The 23,002-nt window shown below is 37.8% G+C and overlaps 4 protein-coding genes across 5 annotated transcripts in view; 3 read left to right on the top strand and 1 right to left on the bottom strand.

Moving 5' to 3' along the window:
- arid3b (AT-rich interactive domain 3B) overlaps positions 1 to 6,785 on the top strand; it is a 30,085-nt gene extending 23,300 nt beyond the window's left edge. Inside the window, exons 5-9 of the mRNA XM_016262173.1 lie at positions 216 to 399; positions 502 to 752; positions 3,183 to 3,452; positions 3,529 to 3,618; positions 4,795 to 6,785. Coding sequence (XP_016117659.1) covers positions 216 to 399; positions 502 to 752; positions 3,183 to 3,452; positions 3,529 to 3,618; positions 4,795 to 4,955 — 956 coding nt within the window. The 3' untranslated portion in view covers positions 4,956 to 6,785. The remainder of the gene's footprint in view (positions 1 to 215; positions 400 to 501; positions 753 to 3,182; positions 3,453 to 3,528; positions 3,619 to 4,794) is intronic.
- A 1,004-nt stretch (positions 6,786 to 7,789) lies between these two features.
- Positions 7,790 to 10,970, top strand: LOC107573635 (uncharacterized). Of its 2 annotated transcripts, XM_016260078.1 has the most exons (4): positions 7,790 to 8,421; positions 8,705 to 9,933; positions 10,458 to 10,532; positions 10,786 to 10,970. In XM_016260078.1, the coding sequence occupies exons 1-2, from the start codon at positions 8,274 to 8,276 to the stop codon at positions 9,706 to 9,708; spliced, it is 1,152 nt and encodes a 383-aa protein (XP_016115564.1). In that variant the 5' UTR covers positions 7,790 to 8,273; the 3' UTR covers positions 9,709 to 9,933; positions 10,458 to 10,532; positions 10,786 to 10,970. The 2 variants fall into 2 exon arrangements, with proteins under 2 accessions (XP_016115564.1, XP_016115571.1); XM_016260085.1 differs by lacking the exon at positions 10,458 to 10,532.
- A 1,368-nt stretch (positions 10,971 to 12,338) lies between these two features.
- Positions 12,339 to 20,150, bottom strand: LOC107575840 (uncharacterized). Its single transcript, XM_071582359.1, is given in 13 exon segments — positions 12,339 to 12,580; positions 15,858 to 16,040; positions 16,135 to 16,201; positions 17,353 to 17,393; positions 17,500 to 17,601; positions 17,680 to 17,762; positions 18,192 to 18,282; positions 18,364 to 18,448; positions 19,093 to 19,193; positions 19,278 to 19,514; positions 19,819 to 19,896; positions 19,987 to 20,068; positions 20,143 to 20,150. Coding segments are annotated over 12 exon segments (1,080 nt in total). The 3' UTR covers positions 12,339 to 12,580; positions 15,858 to 15,935.
- Positions 20,151 to 21,323: 1,173 nt separating this feature from the next.
- LOC107573654 (protein N-lysine methyltransferase METTL20-like) overlaps positions 21,324 to 23,002 on the top strand; it is a 6,239-nt gene continuing 4,560 nt past the window's right edge. Inside the window, exons 1-3 of the mRNA XM_016260096.1 lie at positions 21,324 to 21,680; positions 21,823 to 21,953; positions 22,605 to 22,995. Of these exons, the coding sequence (XP_016115582.1) occupies positions 21,394 to 21,680; positions 21,823 to 21,953; positions 22,605 to 22,960 (774 nt within the window). The 5' untranslated portion in view covers positions 21,324 to 21,393 and the 3' untranslated portion in view covers positions 22,961 to 22,995. The remainder of the gene's footprint in view (positions 21,681 to 21,822; positions 21,954 to 22,604; positions 22,996 to 23,002) is intronic.

Raw genomic sequence — 23,002 nt, 5'->3', positions numbered from 1 at the left:
ACAAAGCCTAAGTTTCCCCCCCCCCCCCCCAATAATAGGGCACTATGAATTGTTTGAATTTTTTTCCAGAAATATAAATAATTTTTAATGTCTATTCATTGTAAATTTATATCAGGTTGAGACCAGCCCTGAGATACTCCACCAACTCCTCTTTGATCCATCTCACAAAATGGAAACTTAAACTCAGCTGTTCCTGTCCGTTCTGCTTCCTCTAGGTACACCTGTGAATCGAATCCCCATCATGGCCAAGCAGGTGTTGGATCTGTACATGCTGTATAAGCTGGTGACTGAGAAGGGAGGTCTGGTGGAGGTAATAAACAAGAAGATCTGGAGGGAGATCACCAAAGGCCTGAACCTGCCCACCTCCATCACCAGCGCCGCCTTCACCCTGCGCACACAGTAAGATTGCTGACATCTACACATTCATTTACCTTCAGTACTTTCTTTTTTTACATAAATGAAGTAGCATAGTAAGCTGAAGTTGTTGATATTCTGTTACAGGTATATGAAGTACCTGTACCCATACGAGTGTGAGAAGAAGGGTCTGAGTTCCCCTGGAGAGCTGCAGGCGGCCATCGATGGTAACCGCAGAGAGGGCCGTCGCCCAGGATACAGCAACAGCCTGTACCGCTTCTCCCCTTCCCCCAGTGCATCAGCCCCTCACCTCCTCTCTCCTCCTAAAATGCACCTGCCAGCCACGGGACATAACGGACTGCAGGCCACCCCCAGTCCTGCCCTGAAGACAGCCACAGGTTTGCAGCCTTTTTAATGAGATAACCATTGCTGCTCAAGAGAATAGAAAGAGAAATTTGTTTTCTTTAATTTCCCTGAATAAGTTTAGGCAAAAAAAAAAACATTTCACATCATCATAAGCATTTGGTGTATTTGCACACCCTAGTGGTGAGACGGAGAGCCACATTCTTATAGCTACATTTACTTCAATCCAATCATAAATGAATGAATTGGGTTTATTGGTATAATCAGACTGAAAAACCTTTATGTAAACGCCTCAATCCATCAGATTGATCAGAGCTGAATTCGATAGGATTGGAAAGAGTGGTGTAGACCTGAAATTATTTGATTAATAGGAAAAAATTAGCATGTAAAGGCTTGAATATGTGTATGCGTATGTATATGAATGTTTATATATTTCTTAATTTATGTATTCTATATATATATTTATTTTTAATGTAGATAATTATGTATGCGTGTATATATTTCTTAATATTTTATCATATATATATATAATAGGACAATGTGATTTTCTGGATTTTTTTTCTCATTTTGTCTCTCATAGTTGAGGTATACCTATGATGAAAATTACAGGCCTCTCTCATCTTTTTAAGTGGGAGAACTTGCACAATTGGTGGCTGACTAAATACTTTTTTTCCCCACTGTATATACACACATATATGCCTATATTTCTTAATTATACAATACACGTCTGAGCAAAGGGTCTGAATACTTAGGACCATGTGATATTTCAGTTTTTCTTTTTTAATAAATCTGCAAAAATGTCAACAATTCTGTGTTTTTCTGTCAATATGGGGTGCTGTGTGTACATTAATGAGGAAAAAAAATGAACTTAAATGATTTTAGCAAATGGCTGCAATATAACAAAGAGTGAAAAATTTAAGGGGGTCTGAATACTTTCCGTACCCACTGTATATATTTACATGGCAAATGACATATAATTTAAATGATAAATTTATATATTTATAATTCTTTGTTTTATATACACATGTATGTGTGAATAAATAAATATATATTTACATGTGTCATTTTTATATATAATTATCCTATAATGTATTTAACAATGCGATCGAATTGGGGTTCAGCTCTGGTCAATAGGAAAAGAAATCGCACGTAAACGCTTGAATCTGACTGTTTACATTTATTAATTTAGCAGATCAGTTAAAAAAAAATGTTGTGGACATGTGCAGTGCTGTAATGCTTATGTTTATGTGCGTTTTACATCTTATGAACGTGCGTATGTTTATTTACATCTAACTGAGTATTTTCTAAATATTTGCTTAAAAAAAATTCCTCTGGTATATATAAACATACTTACTAAAAATATTCTAGCCATACAGTGAAGTTTACATTTAATTGGTTTTGCTGTTGAAATAAATACATTTCATTAAAGGCAGGAAGTGTGTGTAGGAAATGGAGCAAGTTTCCTGGACTGATGGAGGAAACTCAGTGTAAAAGCCATTAAGAAACTGCATTTTCCTGTGAGGGTCTACTGACAGCGACAAACCTCAGGGGCCGAAGTAAATGAATCGCTCATCCTGATGTGTAATACAGGGAACTATGTTTATGTCAAAATATCTTGCTTGGCATACTAACCCATTTTGACATACTAGCATTCAGGTCTGCCTCAATAGACTAAATAGTGTTCCAGAAGTAAAAGTCGAAGTTATTTTCCCCATAGGGGAACTGATTTTTTAACAATAACTTAACCTTTAAAGACAGACCTAATGAGAGCAACAAAGTTGTTTATCGATGGTATATGCTTCTGTTGAAGGTATCATCCTTTATTATTTTAGTTGAATTCCTGGTGGAAAAACTACATTACCCATGATTCTGAAGTGAAATCTCCAATCAGAGAATCGAAACAAGAAATCTGTGTATCTACTAACAACTTTGAATCAGTAGTTCTATATTTATACATATTTTTTTTATTTGATTGTCATTTGCAGTGCTTCATGGGATTGTAGTTCTTTCCCTCACTAAAGCCATTAAGTCAGTCTTGTACCTTTTGCCTTTTTGTTCAATTTTCAAATACATTTTGCTTCAAATCAAAGTTTGTAATGTTGATATTTACCTTGTTAGCTGGTTGGTTTGATTCATGGCTTATAACTCATTAAAGAAGTTATCATTTTTAAATTTCTATGAGAAAAATACTTCTAAAAAATATTAAAGGCCACTATAAAAGTGAGCAGGAACTGTGGCATTGAAATGCCTACTTTTCATGAGCGGATAAATCACATCCCTACACTCCCTACCCAGACCCATTAAATAACCTGTTTAAATACATTTAAATATGGAAGTACAATATGTTTCAAGTTGGTGTGAAGCAACAGAATATGTGAGGGATTGTACTGTCATGAATAGCATTATGCATGTGATATAGTAACAGATTAAGTTCAAGATTTCAAGCATTCTGTTGTTCTCCTCAGTCCCAGAGGACGGTCCAGCCTCCATGTTGCCGGGTCGACTCCCCCTAGCACTGGCTCTCGGGCATCAGCAGCAGCTGGCACGGGCCGCCACACTGGAGCAGCTGAGGGAGAGGCTGGAGACCGGCGCGCTGGAGGGGCCCGAGAGGAAGATGGCGCGTCTGGCGGAGGAGCAGCAGAGGCTACTGCAGCAGGCTTTCCAACAAAACCTGCTGGCCATGGCATCCCAGGTGAACCCCGCCAACCTGCGGATGAACAACACCAACACCCGCGGTGAGTTCTGTGACGTTTTTATTAAAAACATGTACAGTGACTTAGAAAGTGATTGACGTTTGGATCTTGTTTTCAGAGGACAAACAGGACCTGTCTCTCAGCATCTCTTCTAATGGCTCTGCTAGCATTAATGTGTCTGTGGAGGTCAATGGGATTATTTACTCAGGTGTGTATTATTGTATTCGTGCACGTGTGGGATTGTCCAATATTGTCTAATGTACTTAACCTCAGGTTACTCCAAGACCCCTTTTCCAGTTGCCTCTGCAACAGTCCCTAAAACATGTCGCGTTTATTTAAAAAAATCCTTAAATCTTTTTTATTCCTAGAAAAAACTCAATCTTAAAATGTTATTTGAATTGTATGCAAGCAATACTCTGTTAACAAATGAAATATTTCAACACTGGTAAACTCAGTTTATTTTAATTTATTTATATGATTCATTAGTTCATATTAGTTTTTTTGTTTCTTTATTTGTTTTTGATACCCCAGAGTATTTGAGAACATCCCAGAACACTCATCCAATAAGCCTACAAGTATTCCAGATCATAGAAGTATTATATTGTAGTACTGTAATAATAATACTAATAAATACAAATACTAATAAAAGAGCTTTATGTAGCTCATTATACACTTGAAATTTGAAGCAATCCTATAAAATAGAAAATTTTACCTTTTGGGATTTAAGTGAAAGGCTGTCCTAAATTTTAGGGTTTTCCTGTTTAATTTCTGCTCTAGTTTTGTAATCTAGCTATTTAACTTGGCATTGCACACTATGAATATTGTTTGCGCTATGATAGATTGCAATAAGATAATTATTGCCTTTTTTTCCCCCCAACAGTTCAAAAAGTCGGTGAGATTTTGTAAAAATGTTTTGAAAGAAATTTAATTTAATTTAATTCTCATTATTTGAACAGAATATTGTGGGATATTATTTTGAAATATCTGTTTTCCATGTTAATATATTTTAAAATGTAATTCTTGTGATGGCATAAATGTATTTAGTGTCACATGATCCTTCAGAAATGCTCGTTTGCTGCTGAAAACATTTGATATTTGTTCAAAACATGTACGGCTTAATATTTTTTTGGGGGGAATTTTGTTTCCAATTTTGTGGAAACCATGATTTAAAAAAATGTAGGATTCTTTTGACGCTCTAAAAAAGTTTTTGTAACATTATTTATAGTCATTTTAATACTTTCATTCAGCAAGGTTGCATTAAATTGATCAATTTCTCAAAATAAAACAGAATGACTGACTCCAAACTTTAGAACAATAGTGTATAATACAGAAATATTTCGGTGTGAAGTAAATTACTGAATGCATTTTTTAATACTGTTTACAGGATCCTTATATGCTCAGAAGTCTGGAGCTGTTCCCACCGCTGTCACAGCCATGTTCGCAGGCCAGACCTCCACAATCAGTCCCCGTATCCCCTCTTCCTCCTCCTCTTCCTCCTCAAAGGGCTCTGACTCTGTGGAACCGGCCACAGGAGGGTCACCCTAACGGTCACCAGCTCCACCTACAAAACAGCCAGTCAGTCCAACCCAAACTACAGTCTTTCCTCCGAGCGGCGGGAGCCGTTCTGCCCTCTAGAGGCGACATAGCAAATCCCAGTCTGCCTCCCGCACAAACCACAGCTGTGTTTTCTCCTTCCAGTGAAGAGAGGACCACACACATACACTTTTACAAACTCATCAGCTGTTAAAGCTCATCACGGACCCCACCTGCTCTTTTCTACAAGATGTTTTCTCAGGACTGAGAAGGTTTTTAGAGATGTTTGATTCAACAGAATACCTCAGCTGTCTTAATCTCAGTGCTATAGTGAGTGGAAACACTTCGGTCAGTGATCGTGTAATCATGCCTTTCCGCACCCACAGTCATTCACTCACAGAGATCTGCGAAGCAATCATGGCATGATCAAATCTACTTCTGCCAAAGTCACATTTGTGAGGTTGTAGTTGACACTTTTTCTCTTTTTTGCTGTCTATTAATTCTCTTATTTAAAGTTTGCTGAATTTACCTCATCTGCAGTGAATTTAAAAGACTTGGGATCGATTATGATACTGCTGTGTTGCTCTGTGTAATTTGATGGATTTTTAAAAAAAATGCTACAATCCCCATCAAGTGTTGCAAAGTTGGTTTGGTAAGAAAAGGGGTCACGGATATTATTTTTTCCTTTTTTTAAAATTATTTACTTGATTTTATTGTTTTCTATTTCCGTTGTTTTTTAGCTTCTAGATACAGAAATATTAATATGATTTGAAAAGAGTTTTGAGTTTGAAACTGCATTTTACACAGCGGAGAGGTTTTGTTTTTTTTGTTCTTATTTAGACATTTACAGGCAACAGTTTGGTTGAAAGATTTTTCTCTACCTCAGACACAAGACAATGTATGGTTGAAAGGAAATTATGTGGACACACTGTTTGTGTCGCACATGTCAATCATTTCAGTGCGTTGGACGATCATGTACAGGCTCGTAAATATAAGGGCCTTGATTAATGTACTATTCTTCTCCTCTGCTGCACATACGAGTTCTTTAAAACAAACCAGGTCACGGAAAAGCAGGATAGCATTCAAATCAAAGGAAGATTGGATGTTTTTTTATTTTGTATTTTTAGTTGTTGAACTTCAGACCTCATGTATCTTTCCATATTGGAAAGCGAGTTTCTCAGGAATTGTATTTTTTTTTTTCTCCTTCATAACATTTTTACTTCAAAACCTTGACGCAGTCTCGCTCCTGAAACGAACGACACTAGATATAACTCAGTCGGTGTGGGACTGAAATAGCTACCTCACTCAGGTTTTACCTCGGATGTAGTTCAATGCCTGCAGTACATCACTGAATTACCTCAGAAGTACTGCTGTCTTTTAATGCAAAAAAAATCTCTCAGGTAATGAATTAGCGAGATACCTCAGTGAAAGGCAGAACTACGTTAATACGGCAGTGCGAGATGAGATTATTGTTTGAAGAGTTAAATGCAGTATCACATATCCATGAAGTATTGATTATCGCAAAAACTGTCTTCCAGTACTTCCCATACACTTCCAGTAGCAATCAAGGCTTGTTGGCTGGTTATGTTCACATACTCATGCTGATTTAGCCTCGTCAACAATTAGCTTTACATTTTAGCTGTTTAGAAATCCTGCATTTGCTTGACCCTGGGACCTGCTGGGATACAGACACTTTTAGTTTCTTCAGTTTTAATTTCTATATTCTTCAGATATCGGCATAGCTGAAAACCAAAGACCATGTGTTTGTTATCCTCTTTGATGACCTCACTGTATGGACATATGCAACTTTACACAATGAAATTAAAGTCTGATCTGATGCAAGTTTTTCTTTTGTGGTGTTTTGTTTTACTCTGTGTGTGTGTGTGTGTGTGTGTGTGTAAAATATGATACTTTTTTTGTAAATGTAAAATTTACCCCATTTTCTGTTATAAATTGTTAATATATAAAATATACAAACAAATATAATTAATAAAACTATTAATAAATAAAAATAAAACATTTTTAAATATAAATTTAAATAATTTTTTTTTATTTTTTGGGGGCTTGAAATGTGACACCATGGCCACCATGTTTTATTCTAGTCAACAAAAACTGAAACTGGAAATTTGATATTGAAAAAAAAAATATATATATATATATATAGTTGCCTCAGAAACATTTCTCATCATTTAGCTACTTAAATTACGAACACAACAAAAAATAAAAAAACTGACATTTAAAAAAAATAATTCAAATATAAAAATAACTACTTCAAAATATTAATAAAAACCATAATAGTATCTTTGTGATACAAACATGAAGCACTTTGAAATCAGTTAAGGAAAGTTGCAGTTCATGTCACCTTAATTTTCTGTAAAGCTGCTTTGCAACGATTTGCATAGTGAAAAGCGCTATACAAATAAACTTGAATCGAATTGAACGTCTTAAAACACCAAGAGGCAGTACATCTTTTACTTTCGAAATCAAACGGTTATGTCCACACCTCAATCTAATTGAATCTGATTTTGTAGATCCGCTTTCATAATCCTTATTAAAGTCTTTGATGAGATTGATGAGTAGAAGTGCATGTAATAATGAAATGCATGCATATTTACTTCTGTATCTGCTTAAAATAGCAATTCACATGAACAGACTAGAGATTTTGATTGCATGCAGAACTCGCAGTGGATGTGACAGATGCTGTTTTGTGTGTGTGTGGTGGGGGGGGGGGGGGGGGTGGGATTGTTCTGTTGATGCCCTTTTAATAGGCACAGTGTGGGACACATGGCATAGTTGCCTTTGACCCATCACCAGTATACCGTCTCTTCTCGCCATCCCTGGCGTGTCCCACCCCCGTCCTGAGCCGGACCACCCTCTAAACTCATCTCAGTCTCTCACCAAGGGAGTCAGTGGAGAGGATTAATAATCTGGATATAACCAAAAGACAGATGTAGGGGAGGAAAGACCACAAGAGGAGAATCAATGGGATTTGTTTTAGACTGAATGACAATTTGGATTTTAATGATATAGAAAAATTCTTCAGACAACTTGATGGATGGTATTATACAGCTGGTCTTGCTGCTTTGCCTTGGGAAATTGGTTGAGGTTCATCTTAAATCATTTTGACAAAAGAAAGACTCTACAAAATCAGTTGTGACTTCTAGCTAACATTTGAAAGAAAGCAGTGCACTTTAGCTGTTCAGCCCTGGCGATGCATACAGATGAGAGATCCTGCTTCGGCTAGTGGAGTTTACCGTTCTGAAGTTACCTCTTTGGAAATGCATGATATTTCAGAAGATGAAGTGAGAGCTGGGGTGTTCCTTGGTCATCATGCCTACTGAGGAAGAGGAGGAGAACTCTCCACAACCTGTGTGGCAGTCCATCCTTCTGTTTGGCTGTAAGGGAATGATCGAGGGAATCATCGTCCTCTTGTTTCTCTGGCTGCTGTTGCAGGTGCTCTTCACAAAGCAACATGAAGGTATAGTAGACGTAACCTACAAGCACACTTGGGATGTGTTTGTCTGGCAAGTAGTAGACAAGTTGTCCATTCAGTCTGAGAACCAACCATTATTTCGATTTCAGATTTAAGTACACGTTTGGTTAGGTTCACGTCTGGTTTTTACTGTTGTGTTACTGAACACTGACTTTATGTGGATTAAATCGTTTCCTTTGTTTGCGGATTACAATTTATCAGTTGTTCCGACATTTGGAATGAAAGCTACGGATTAAAATGCTGTTCTAACCCTCCCCTGTCTCTTCAGTCCACCTGCAGATTCTGCTGAGTGTGGGCTTGGTGGTCCTGTGTTTTTCCCTTATCCTGGGATGCATCATTTGTTGGTTAAAGACCAGACACAAACCACTCAAAGACAAAAATACTGTGAGGACACACCCTCCTCCTAATTCTGTGGGTAACGTGACTGTGGCTTTGAGTCCTGCCCTTTTATCTGGAACCACAATTACCAAATTACAGTACGAGGAGCTGGAAGGAGTGGTTCAAGACTATCCATCTGCTTTCGAGAGCTCTACACCATCAGATGAAGAGTTGACTGCTGTCGCTGAGGTTAACAAGTCATGCTTCCAAATGAGACGACTCAGTTCTCCAACCTCTTCTTTATACAAGCCCATGGCCAGTGGCCGCTTCTCTCTCCCCTCTCTCCCAAGACTTAGTCTTCTCTCAAATACCCGGAAGGTTTTGGAACGGCACTGCACTGTGGCTGGAGATAGTTACTCATTTAGCAAACACAGAAGGCTCACTATTCCCAACCCTCGATCACCTTGTGCCCTTTCTCCACTTCAAACCCAAGGTCTACTACAGGATGAAACTTTATTTCCTAACTATGGTTCAAATTCTCGCAGTGAGACCTTAGATCCCTTCTTGCACTTTACCCTGACCTTCTCTTCAACACAGAACACACTCACTGTATCCTTAATGGGTTTAACCGGCGTAGTCCATCGTCTAGAAGAAGTGACTGTCCAGGCCAGGCTGCCCCCACTTTGCCCTGGACCTCTGGATATATCTGCTCAAGATTACAACCTTAGCTCTGGACTCTATAAAAATAAATTGGTGATTAGTGTCGGATCTCTAGAGGGGCTTAAGAGTTGCATGCTCAGATTGGACATCTTCATGCAGGATAATCCAAAGACATCCCTATTTGAGGAGCTGGAAGTTTGCTGCAGTAGTCTGGACTGGACACCAGACAGGCCTGTTAGCTGCGTTATAGAACTAAGGCAAGTTGTGGACAAATCCAAAAAGGACACTTCATAGCTCTTGCTGTGAAACTAGACTGTCTTAAACATCATCCCAGACATCCGAAATACCTACACCTCATGTTGTCTTTCAAAGGACAAGAGTGGCTCATATTTTATTCAACATGCGAGAGAGATCATGAGGTCTTCGGTCAACTCTTCATCTTGTTGCAGTACCAGACTGTGGTCTGTTGGCTTAAAGTCCTCATTCTGAAAGCAGACAATCTTACCAACCAGACTCCAGGTGAGATTACAACACACTGTTCTCACCCTCTCCCAAATGGTACCATTGACCTAATATCAGTTGGACTGTTAGCTATACAAGTTTATAGATCATGTTGACCACTCTGAAGTCCAGAACAGTGGATCTCTGAAAAGAGGGATTTGGAGCACTCAAAAGCACCATTTTGAACCCTAAAACAGGGCTCATCACCTCCAAACCTGGAGGGCCAGAGTTTAGCTCCTCTAACCCTAACCAAACACACCCAAATAAGTTATTCAAAGTGTTGAGAACTACTTGCAAATAACAACTGGGAGTTAAAATGGGATTAATACTAAAGTCTGCAAACCCCAGTTATAATGGACTGTTATGTAAAAGCAAGAGGCAATATAGTAGACTTATGTAACAGCAAGAGGATTTATCCATCATAAACTAAGTCTAAATGTTTGCTTTTAATGTTCGGGATTAAACGCTTGTTTTAGAGCCAAGATCCACAGGAGATCAGCCTATTTTAATGACATTGTAGTTTAATCCCCCTCCCTCTTCAGTCCTTCAGGCAGCAGTCCGATCCCTTTCATTTCAGACCTGCTCAAACCTCAGCAATGGGAGGCCACGGCCATAAGGTAATTTACTTGTATAGCATTTATCTCCACAGATAACGCATATGAAATCATATGGCGTAACATTTGTTGTACGACTGCATATTAACACTGGTTTTGATATTTAAGTATAGAGAATGATGAAATAACCTTTCTATATAATATTATACGGATCATGGACATGTTTTTAATAGACTAATGTGGCCATAATGGTTGGATGATTTTTTTTCTTTATAATGCATATTTTATTGAATATTTCATCCTTTTCTTTTGGCAGATATGCACCTACTTGGTTTGGAGGCCAATGAAGAGGGATAGATTCACTGTGTAGCAAGAGTCAAGCAGAAACTGTGCAACATCATGTTATTCAACCATAAGTGCAAAATGAAAAGTTGACATGACCTCAAATCTGACCCAGCCATGGACAGATTCACTGGGTTTTTTCTAGGCTTGATTGTGTTTATGGGTGCAGTCTAACATGTGTTAATGCTTTGTTTATAAAAATAAAAAAAACGCATTATTTGTCACATAATGTACTTTTATTCCACACCGCTCTGTCCCTTCTCTGAGAAACGGGCTGATCTTTTCCTGTTTTTATGAAGCCCCTCCCTCAGAAATTGGCAATGGGCTCTGATTGGTTAGCTAGCCAAGTGTGTTGTGATAGGCTAAACCGCCTCTAGTGCGCATCTAAGCGTCCCGCCCCTCACCTCAGCGCATTTGCTCCGATTGTATTGTAAACAAAGGCGTCGTTAATATCGCTTATATCAGTTTGATCCCGATTGAGTAGCAGAGGATATTATTGAAGAGGATCGTGCAGAACCTGTGCAAGCCCAGCTTTTAATGGTAGGCCAATGTTTTTTGTTTGTAATTGTCTCATACTTTTAAATACGCTGTTGTAAATGCTACTGCTTATGTTAGCTTTTAATATACGGTTTTATCCTGATTAAAGCTTTAATACAGTACGTCAACTGCACGCACGTCCATGTTTAATGCTTCTCATAGCTGTGTGAAAATAAGTGTATACTTGGATGGAACAGTTTGTTGTTGGAGCTGAGCTAAATCAGAGAGAGAGAGAGATGCAGAGCGTGGAACAGTTTTAAGAAGCGCTGCTTTAGAACATTGATTTTAAAACTTGTGAATACATTAGAATCGTTAGAAGACAGAATCGCGATTCATATATGAATAGATTTTTACGTGCACCTCTAGTTTTCTCTTCCTCTTCTCGCCCCCTTTGTTGCATGTTCCCGAGGGCGGGGTTTATCTGGGTTTGTGATGTCACGAACCCGGGAAGTAACTCATTGTAGTCCCTACCAGCTGTTTTTGTAGGCATTAAACTGCCATAATTTTAAAAGACAATATCTCCGTTTGCATTGAACTTTCAGCTTCATAACTTATTCTTAGATATTGTTTATGCTCAAACAGCAACATTACACACTAACGAACGTTAAAAAAGTGAAATCGCAATGAACCACCCCTTTAATGACCTTTATTATATTGGCATTCTGTATCCTATGTTAGAAGACATTTTTGACTGTTTTAGAAATGAACATCTTTAAATAATATCTAGAACTAAATAATATTGTTATGTTACTGTTGCATAATCTCAGTACAAATGTATGTATCAGTTAAATCAAATATCTAAACAAACTCTTTGGAAAATAACCTGTATGGCATTCAAGACAATAAAAAGTTAGTATTTATGACATCATGTTGGTTTTTCGGATCTAATTTTAAATTTACCTCAGTTTTTTCAAGCACTTGAAGGCTAAACACAACACTGAAAAATTGGCAACATGCTTATGAAAATTTGTTTAATTTTTAATAGCTGTACTGTATAATTCATAATAAATGGTAATTAAGGTGCATTTAGTAAAGTTGTCATTGCAGTATGGATTTTCACAATGGATTATCATCACTCCAGAAGTTGGCTCCCCTCTCCTCCTCAAATGGACCCTTTCGTGTCTTCCAAATCTGAGTCACAAACCTCAACCTGCCTCGCAAGGAATGTTCCATCATTGTAGCCCAGGGGAAATTTGTCCTGTTGTACGTTTGGTTGAGGAGTATTACTTTGGCTGGACCAGCAAGACAGAAAAGAAACACAATTGCACCACAATAAATGACTGCTAGCATTCTGAGAAACTAAAATAGTAGGGACCCAGCCCCACACAAATTTCCAAAAGTTGAACAAATTGGCCCCTGATTTCTATATATGATTGGACTTCACACTTTTCACCTTCAGGCAGATTTTAATTTCTCTTTTAGATTTTCCATTGCATCTCTCACTGCTGACATCTGTGAGGGAAGTAAATGTGGGACACTTCAATGTTTATTTTTTATTTTTTATTCACCACATATTAGATAGGGTTCACTGATTTTAATAATAATCGCACCACAGCACTAAAGCTGTTTATCCCATTGTAGATCTATTCTAAGTGCTGTAAGGATAAAAAAAATAAAACATTAGAAATTTCATTCACTCCATGGTTTCTGGTGTGTTTTATCCCTGCTTCTGACCACATCTCCACAGATGCCCTCCTGCAACCCTAAAAGCTGCTTATGTGCCCCTTCATCCCAGCGAAATGTGAGATCAGGACACTCCAATTAGAGTCTAAGACCTGATGTGCTTATGCATGGAGTTATTTTGTTTGTAAAAGTTTCCTCTCTTAAAATATCACAGATTTTAGTCATATGATTATGAATTAGTCTTAAACTATGCTAGAAACAAAATTACAATTCCATTAAGTATCTTATTAAAATATGACTGGTAGGCAGGGTTGGGGAGTAACGAAATACATGTAATGGTGTTACGTAATCAGGATACTAAAGAAAATCTTTAGAAATCTAGTAACTGTAATCTGTTACAGCAGTGGTCTCAAACTCAATTCCTGGAGGGCCACAGCTCTGCACAGATTTGCAAACACACCTGATCCGGCTAATCAAGTCTTTCAGGATTATTAGAAACTTACAAGTAGGTGTGAATTGGAGCTGGTTGGAGCTAAACTCTGCAGAGCTGTGGCCCTCCAGGAATTGATTTTGAGACCACTGAGTTACAGTTACATCAAGAAACAAAGTATTCAGATTACAGTTACATTTAGTAAAAAATTGGGAATACTATCAGGATTACATTTGTTTAATTTAAAATTAAATAAATTAGTATTTTGATATAATGCTATATATTTAGCGCTGCTTCATCATAGTTCCTGGTAGAGCCCTGCACGGGCCTCAAATATAGGCCCTAGCCCGACCCGTGTCCGACAGCTTATCAGACTTACCGGCCCAAGCCCGTCTTTTTTCCCCTTCTCCCAAAACAGCTTATACTACTGTTAATAAAGAATAACAATTTAGTCCCTCTGTAAATTCTCTTTGCCACCTTGAAGAATTCTCAGTTACTTTAAAGTGTAGACAGACGGCCGGGAAGTAAGAAAACACACAGTCAAATGTATCCTCAATACTTCAATTTATTCATAGAAATACAGATATTATATAGGCATATGTCGAGGGGAGTTTCATCCTCTTAACCAATGAGGATATGAATAACATACACGTAGGATCTTTGGCCAAGAACATGTGTTTATATAAAATAGCCACATGTACAGAAAAACATGGACATATTAGGAATAGACTTTTGCGAAGAATGCTGAACTGTCTTCAGAGTTTCATCACAAACTCCTTTACCCTTGTAGTCCAAACATTCATGTCTTTATTGGGGCCTTTAAATCAAGAGAAGCTAATGTATACATTTAAGCATGCATACCTTGCATATAAGTAAGACATATTTAAAACATAATATCAAGAGAGAGAGATGGATATCGAAGGGGGATTAAGAGAGAATGCGTTGTATATAGAGAAGAGTGCTGAGAGAGAAGGAGAAAAAAGGAGGGGGCTGAGCATCCCTGGAACATTCTCTTAACAAGACAGAGAGTGTTTTCTAACAACTACTGTTCCAGCGATTAAAATAGTTCAGTTTTGTATGTAATGGCAAAATGATTATATTTTGTTTCGTTTTTTTATTAAGTTAATTTAGAAAAAACGTTTGGAGCATTTTTTGTTTGTTTAAAATATAAGTTTGTTTTTTAAAGTAACGACCAAGCGGCCAACGGCAGACAGTGAGCTGATAGCCTATGTTAGCCTTCTCAAATCATCACGACTTGCCCAAAATAAAATCTATAGATATAAAACAGTTCAAGCATATAACAATGTTTAAACGTTAAACCTAGATAAATGTGCGTTATATCCAATAGTTTGTGCGGAGAGTGGAAGCTGAAGCGCGCTTTGCAGGACATGGAGGCGCCAGCGCAATCACTTGCATTTGTTTCAGTGGATACGCCATCATTTTTGCTCATAAATGTAAGAGTAATACATCATTCGGAACTGTAAAGGGTCTACTTTTATTTGTGTGCACTCACAATATCAACAAAACGTTGTGCTTTTATAAAATAAAGAAAACAAACATGATGCGCTTTCTGCCGTCTCGTCTTGAACAGCAGAACTTTACAAAAATGAACCGAAACTCAGAGAATAGATGCCTCACAGATAAATATATCTATAGAAAACTTTAAATTACTACTTAATGAAATAAAACAAATCGAAAACAAAAACTCTTTCATTATAATCATAGTCATAATCCGTAAAGATGCACTTCTCTCTAAAGGCGCGTCTAATGAGGAGATGGCGAGTTAGGATCGACAACTTCATCCTTGTGACACAGACTCAGAAAACACTAGTTTATTAGTAAATAATTCAAATATCCTTACTATTCCCCCCCACCCCCGATACATTCATGGTACTTACTTTTGCTGGGGCTTTGCGGCAAGCTTTAGCAAATGTGTGCATTTGAACGCAGATTTCTTCAGCTGTGCTGACGGCACGCTCGCTCTGCTGCTGCGGGACACTAAACACCGTCGAGGTGCTCTTGACAGTCGCGGTAGCACGGTCTCGTGTTGTTTCCACCAGCGTGGCAATTTCTTTTCATCACAAATTGATGGATGTCTAAAATATAAAAATAAGGAGAAGCCTAAAACAGGCCCGAGGCCCGGCCCGCATCTGAACTATGATGTGAAAATTGTCCGGCCCTAGGGGCGTAAAAAAGTTGGGGCCCGGGCTGAAATGCAGGCTTAACTATTACTTACTATTACATATGACTTATTTACATATGTAACTTGAAGTAATCCAAAAGTAATCCGATTGCATTACTTTTATATTGTGGTACTTGGATTACGTTACTGAATACTTTTTTAATGAAGTAATTTGTAACTGTAACAGAATAGATTTTAAAAGTAACCCTCCAAACCCTGCTGGTAGGGCAGGTTTTGTATGTAGGTTTTTACCATAATCATCATCATAACCTACCTGGGTTGTCTTGCTGTGGTTCTTCAGGTTGGTTGGATGTTTCTCATCCGACGACCTCTTTAAACCCCACTGAGAGACTTAGATCTGGGATGAAGATCTCTTTGTTGCCCTCTGCTGGAGTTCTTGCTCCAGTTTCTGTGTTTTTCTTCCCTGATGGTTTAATGGGTCAACAGCATTCCAGTTCTAAATGTGTCACACACCTATTATTAATTTATGTATTAAAAGGCCAGAAAAGTATTCACCACTTCACAATGATGTAAATATAAGAGATGCTTACCTTAATACTTGTAGCATTTTGGACCCCGTTTTTGACCAAACCAGATCTTCTTGGAAACACTGGAGACCTTAGTAGTACACATATCACATACATAAACTTTTTTTTTTTGTCAAATGTCAATAAAATTTGATTTACGGCCTTCTCTCCAAGGTGCGTTTTAATGCCCACCCCTGTCAAATTTGAATTATGACACTGAGAAAATTCCAGCGTTCCCAACCCCACTCCTCTTCCTGAGCCAGGATTCATGCAGATCTACTGAGTAAGAGTTAGGAGCAGGGTTATTGTAGTTAACTAAAAATAAAACTATATATATATATTAAAAAAAAATAACAGTAACAAATAAATTTGTTACTTGAAATAATGTAAATGTTAACTGAAATGTTAGCATATCTATTAAAAAAAATATTTCAGCTAATTGCAGAGGAAACATTTTTCATTTAGTTTAAATTGATGTACTAAAATAACAAAAACTGAAAAAAAATAATAAACTATATTGACACAAAATGACAAAAACACAACAAAATTATTAAAACTAAACATTTTAATTAAAATGGAAATGGAAAATATAAGAATATAAACTAATTCAAAATATGAATAAAAACTATCATAGAATCTAAATTATACTAAAACTAAACAACTAAAAAAAATTTCCAAAAAAAAAAAGTTAAATAAACGAAACAACTAAAGATAAATAACAAAAAAATTATTAAATAAAAAGCAAATAAATATATTTTTTTCTATACCAGAACTGCTGGTTCCCAGTTCAAATAAGTAGGTAAGTAAATAAATAAATAATATTGGTGTCACAAAAGGATTTTGTAAGTGTAACTTTTCTTTCAAATATTTATTTTGTGTTTTCTGAACCATAACTGCTGGTTCTCAGTTAAACTCCCAGTTAAAACTTAAGGAAGTCTTTTCCTTTCCTTTTCCTTTCCTTTGGGATTTGCTTTAATTTGATATGAGGAATAATCAATAAAAGCAGTCAGACAAACCTAGACTGATCTTGATTAATAATGTGCTTATTCAGTGTGTCTGACCATCCATTTCATCGGCTCACTTACTGATTTCTCCACACAGGAGGGGGAGGGGAGAGTGATGGAGTCTCTGAGTCTGGAATTTCCCCACGGTCTCATTTTTATATAAGAAGGAGTGGAAATAAATCCGGGGAGATAATGAACTGACTGACAACTGACAGAGAATTTATGCTGCTCTACTGACCTTTCTCCATGCTGCTCTCTCTCGCTGAACAGACTTTTCAGCTATAGCGCAAAAGGGAGACACAAACAAACAAGGACAGGAATTAAATAGTATTACACTTTTTCTGCTGACGTGTTTAGGAGTTTTACTATGCACACTGTGTAGCACCTGCTCAGTGACCAGCCTCCTCTGTTGGTTAGGATCTACAAGGTCTGAACCAGCAGGTTTCTGTTTTTTAGACTCTTGTGGAATTTCTTTCTCTCTTTTACCCTATGGAACAAAATTCCCTTTAAAGAAGTGAAATATCAAGGAATAAACACACATGTGCAAACAAACGTCAGTCAGTACCTGCTGGGGAGGTTCAAAATCATGCAGTTTTTGTAAGGCTTGGTCTCTCTCCTTCTCAAGCGTTTCTGCTCGCCTTCTGCTTTCTGGAGCCAAACCATAAAAACCAAGTAGGAAGATACACATGAACGCTTAGCTAATACATTCCTGTTGTACAAAATGTGCCTTCTTCAGTTACTTTGGCAGAAACATTTCTCCAGTACACAAGGGAGCGATAGAGTCACCTAAAAACGGCTGTGCTTTTAAACTGTGTTCAGGTAGCTAGCTATACACAGGTCAACAGTTTCAATTTATTTTAGTTTTGAACTACTGCACCACCTTTACAGCAGATGCTAATGCTAATACGCCATAGAGCCTCTTCTAGTGTAAATGCTACACCTGCTCTGTGTTTTGAACTCTGACACATTTTGGAACACAATAACATGTAAAATCGAGCTTGTATATCTAGGAGCTTTTGTGTTCTATTAATTACGATACATTTTTGGCCTTTACTCAATATTAGCATGAGGAAATACCTTCTAGCAGGGCCTTCGGTGACACTAAGTCCTCAGGACTGCTTTCACTGACCACTTACTGTCTCGACTGCAGCCCTTTATGTCCAAAAATCTGCCCGAGGTAAGAGGCACAAAGACGTGTGATACTGAAACCTCATCAGATTAATCTGTTCTGCTGTGGCTGTCATTGTACCTCCAGCTCCAGGGCGGATATCTTGATCTGAGCCTCTGTGTTCTCTGTTATCCTCTGTATCTCCAGGTTCTTCAGATCTTGATCCCTGTGGTAGAAAGAAAAAAAGAGCTGATGACATGAAACCTGTCATATAGTTTATTGTTCCATAAAGGATCAATAAGCGGCTGCTTCCTGTTTTACTAGTTTTTGATAGCATTGCATGGTCACATTCCATGACTGTTAAACCCCCCCCTTGTTCGTCTTTGGAACACAATTTAAGATATTTTGGATGAAAACCGGGAGGCTTGTGACTGTCCCATTATGCAGAGCTGCATCAGATGATCCAGGCTTTGGATCTGCAGCTGCAGAGGGAGCAGAGGAGCAAACAGGGCTTCACTGAGCAGGTGTGTGAGCTGCATTCTGAGCTGTCTCAAGCTAAGAGCCAGGTCAACAAACAGAAGATGGAAACCATGTTGATGAAGGAGGCGCTGCTTTCTATTAAAGAGGTCAGATGTCAGAGGATCTTCTTTCAAATACAAACATTTTTACCGACCCCAAACTTTTGAATGGTAATGTATGTGCGCATAAATGAAATACTTTAAAGTTCTAAGTAGTAGTGTGTCCTTGCAAAAAAAAAGAAAATATTGTATGTTGATTAAATGTTAGTTGTTTAAACTAACATTAGTTAGTTTAGTGTAATTGTCACATATAGCGTATGGATTCCATACATAGCACCAATACTATATAACTCACTTGTCATGTAGCTCCCCTCGATGGTGGCTTTCCGCAAATTGGCTCAGCTCTGCAGCTTCCTTGTCTTGTTCAAGAGCACTCACTGCTTCAGACAGCAGCTGTGGGGGAGGAAGATCAACAGCGATGAGGGTTCCTTGAAGACAACAGCAGAGTCTGTGGATCTCAGACTGCTTCAACCATACCTTGAGCTTCATCTCCAGAAAGTTTGAGATGCTCTGGCTTTGTTGAAGCTGAGATCCTTTGGTTTTCAGAAGGTCTGTCTGAACATCCAGGTGACCTCTAGCCTCTCGGAGCCTCTGGACGAGCTCTGCCCTCCTCATGCTGCTTTCCTCCAGAGCAGCTCTGAGCTCAAAGTCCTCAGCAGAAGAGTGTGATCGTGGAGCTCCTTCTGGAGCCAAATGGGATGTAGAAACATGCACCTTTTTGCTTCAAGACATTAATTGATGGACTGGAGTTGTGTGGATTACTTGTGGATTATTGTGATGTTTTTATCAGCTGTTTGGACTCTCATTCTGACGGCAACCATTCACTGCAGAGGATCCATTGGTGAGCAAGTGATGTGGTGCTAAATGTATCCAAATCTGTGAAGAAACAAACTATACATTTTGGATGGCCTGAGGGTGAGTACATTTGTGCAAATTTTCATTTTTGGGTGAACAATTCCTTCAAAGCACTACATCACTACACTAACCTCAGTCGCAAATGCGACTGAAATGGTCGCACTGTCGAGCCCTGCCTGGTGCTGATTTTTGAGCAGTCAGTCAATCCAGATAAGCCTACACAGCTCCATGCTGGAGATTTCTGAAAATAAGCACCATATTTGTTAAAATGTTGTAAAAGATTATGAAAAAATTATTTGTTTTGATCCCCAGAGTTTCACTTTGTACATACCCGAGCTTTAAAAAGAGATCTACTATCCCAAAAGTCAAGATCCGAGAGAGTGAGGGGACTTAGAGACCTAAGAGTGTGCCGGCTCACAGGTCAGAGTCCCATTCCCGGTCACTCCAGAATCCTGATGTTGAAAGGCTTCTTCTTTCTCCTCTCCACTTGGCCATATCCACGAGAGCTCTAGAAAGTGAATTGAGATACTGTGTAGGTTACTCAACTGCAAATTGTCCTGCCTTTACACAAAATTATTTCACACAACCCAGACAGTTTGAACCTAGCATGTCAGAGGGGCACAACAACATGGAAACAATGTCTAATGTTTATCTGTTGCTATAATCTTTTTTAACTTAGTTACTTGACAGTCAAGCAGTATCTGGCAGAAGGGGTTTGTAGTGTTTACTCTTTCATAATAAAAGAGAAAATATTCATTATAATTGCGATAAATGTGCCACTAATGCTGTCTATTATTAATTTAGTGCACAATCACCAAAACTACATAACATACCTTTTGTATCCTTGGTTATTGTTGTTTTTCCTCCTTGCGTTTTGATTTCATACACACTCAGTACTTGACACTCTGTCAGTTTCCTTACTGAGCAGGCAATGGTGTTGAAAGAAAAGCCATGACAGCAGGTCTCTATGGTGACTGTCATATACAGGATGCAGAGAGTGTGTGTCCAGCCCACCTCTTCACTAAATAATCATTTTGTGAACTCACAGGACTATTTCTGGAAGGTATGTACAATGCTGAAGATTTATCATATACCTGCCAGAGCACTGTTACCGGTCAATAACAACAATAGAATAGCCTATATTGTTCCATGCAAATTAATTTAATCTATTTATCCGTAATTATTTAATAATTCTATAAATTATTAAAATAATATATAATATATATTATTTGAAATGATCGGTCGGTACAGACTTAAAATACACTTTTAAAACAGTATTTCTTGAAGTACGCGTGTTTCCATATGAATATATCAAATTACCATGGTAATTCCATGTTTTGTGTGAAATAGTATCAAGGATAATTATTTATTTTATTCTTTCTCTCTTCTGTCCTGTATTCATGTTTACAGCCTTTTAATTTAAACGAGTACATTTGAAAAATGTTATTACCATGCTAACATGTTCCAAAAGGGTGGTAATTGGCAAATACATCATCCTTTAGTATTACTTTTGTTGTTATTCATTCCAAGTAAGCTTTTTGTAGGATGTTTTTTCAATTGTTTATGCATTCAGAACATGTACAAAGTTTAGAAAACGTTAGCATGTATTTTCAGTTGAGCGCTCTGATTGGTGAGATTACCTCGGTGACGTTGCACATGCGCCAAGCCTGTCTGCGCATGCGTGACACACATCATGTGAAAGAAACGTAAACCGGAGGAAATTTGATTCGTTGTAGACATGTACAGAAGAACAATCCTGTGTTTTCGCGGTCAGGACACTTTAAACGCATTTCAAAGAGGAATGTGTTGTTTAATGCGTCGATACGTGAGCGTCAGATCAGAGCATGATATAAAGAACTTCATTAGAGATAACACAGAAATAGTGAGTGCCCAAAGTTTGACCCCAGAGATTTCTTTAAGACTCTTCACCCCCACCTGTCGGTTCTGGACGGAGAGACCTGAATCGTGGCCTTTTCCTGATCCGTACTGGGCGATATATTGGCCTGGTGGACAGGCGCTGGCTAGGTAACAGTGTTCAATTAACAAAACATTAGTAATAATGAACGCGACGGTGGATTTGAGGTTTGTCACTGTAAGATACGTTCCGTCTACCTGCGTTATTTTGTCGTTTTTATTAACGATGCAGCTCTGGGGACTGTTTTCTCAGGTATCTCTTAAATAACCCCGAGGTGTCTGGAGGCAGAAAGGTGCTGGATCTCGGCTGTGGTTGTGGAGCATCAGCCATTGCTGCCAAACTCACTGGAGCTTCCCGTGTTGTTGCCAATGACATTGATCCAAGTGAGCTTTGTGTTTCTGCAGCACCTCATACCTGAAATAAGAACTATTGTGATTTATTCAATTCAATTTGGCGAGTAAACGTCCTTATAGATCATCCTTCTTGCAGAGTTTATCATAAATTATTGAAAGAAATCTAGTGGAATGTCTTTAAAATGTGCAACCATTTAAAAATATAAGATTTTAAAATGTATTTGTAATTTATTATTTTTTTATTTATTTGTTTTCAACTAAAATAATTGATTTTATAGGGGGGAAACGTTAAGGTGTAAGGTGTACCCATTAAGTAAAAAGTGCTAAAAGTATTGTTATTATTTATAAATATATATATATATATATATATACATTTTCTTATGGTTACTCCATTGCCATTTTTTAAAATACCAACCCTTACACAGTTATAAGGGTCTAAAGCGAAGTCTGAAACTAAAACCATAAATTAATAAAAAAATTCTCATTTTAATTTAGTTGAACTTAATGTACTAAAATCTGAAATAAAAATTAAGAAAAACTATATATATATATATATCAATTAATAACTATAAAATTATCCTTTTATTATTTGTCACACAACTTCCTGCATGTTTGTTACACCACACTGACTGACCAACATAAGGTTTATAATATTAAAAGTGCTTTGTTTTATTATTGCAGTTGCTGCCGTTGCCACAAAAATGAACTGTGAACTGAACAATTTGGACCCTTTACCTTGTGTGACAGACAACATCATTGGCTCAAAGCCCGATGACTGGGACCTCATTCTTCTCGGAGACATGTTCTATGATGAAGATCTGGCTGATCATCTGCATAAGTGGCTCCAGACATGTATAACCACACACGGAACACAAGTGCTTATTGGTGACCCGGGACGGGCTCAATTTGAAGGCCACGACATCAGAAAATTATTACATAAACTGTCTCGCTTTGAGCTGCCCGACTCGGTCAAAGACGAGAACTACGGACTAACAAATAGCACAGTGTGGTGCTACAACTATAAACCTGATCTATAACAGCTAAAGCATTCACATGTAAGCAAACTATGGACATAAATA

This window comes from Sinocyclocheilus grahami, unplaced genomic scaffold (assembly GCF_001515645.1).
Source record: "Sinocyclocheilus grahami isolate Dianchi unplaced genomic scaffold, SAMN03320097.WGS_v1.1 scaffold31.1, whole genome shotgun sequence".
Taxonomy (NCBI): domain Eukaryota; kingdom Metazoa; phylum Chordata; class Actinopteri; order Cypriniformes; family Cyprinidae; genus Sinocyclocheilus; species Sinocyclocheilus grahami.
This window is presented reverse-complemented; position numbering and strand designations above follow the sequence as displayed.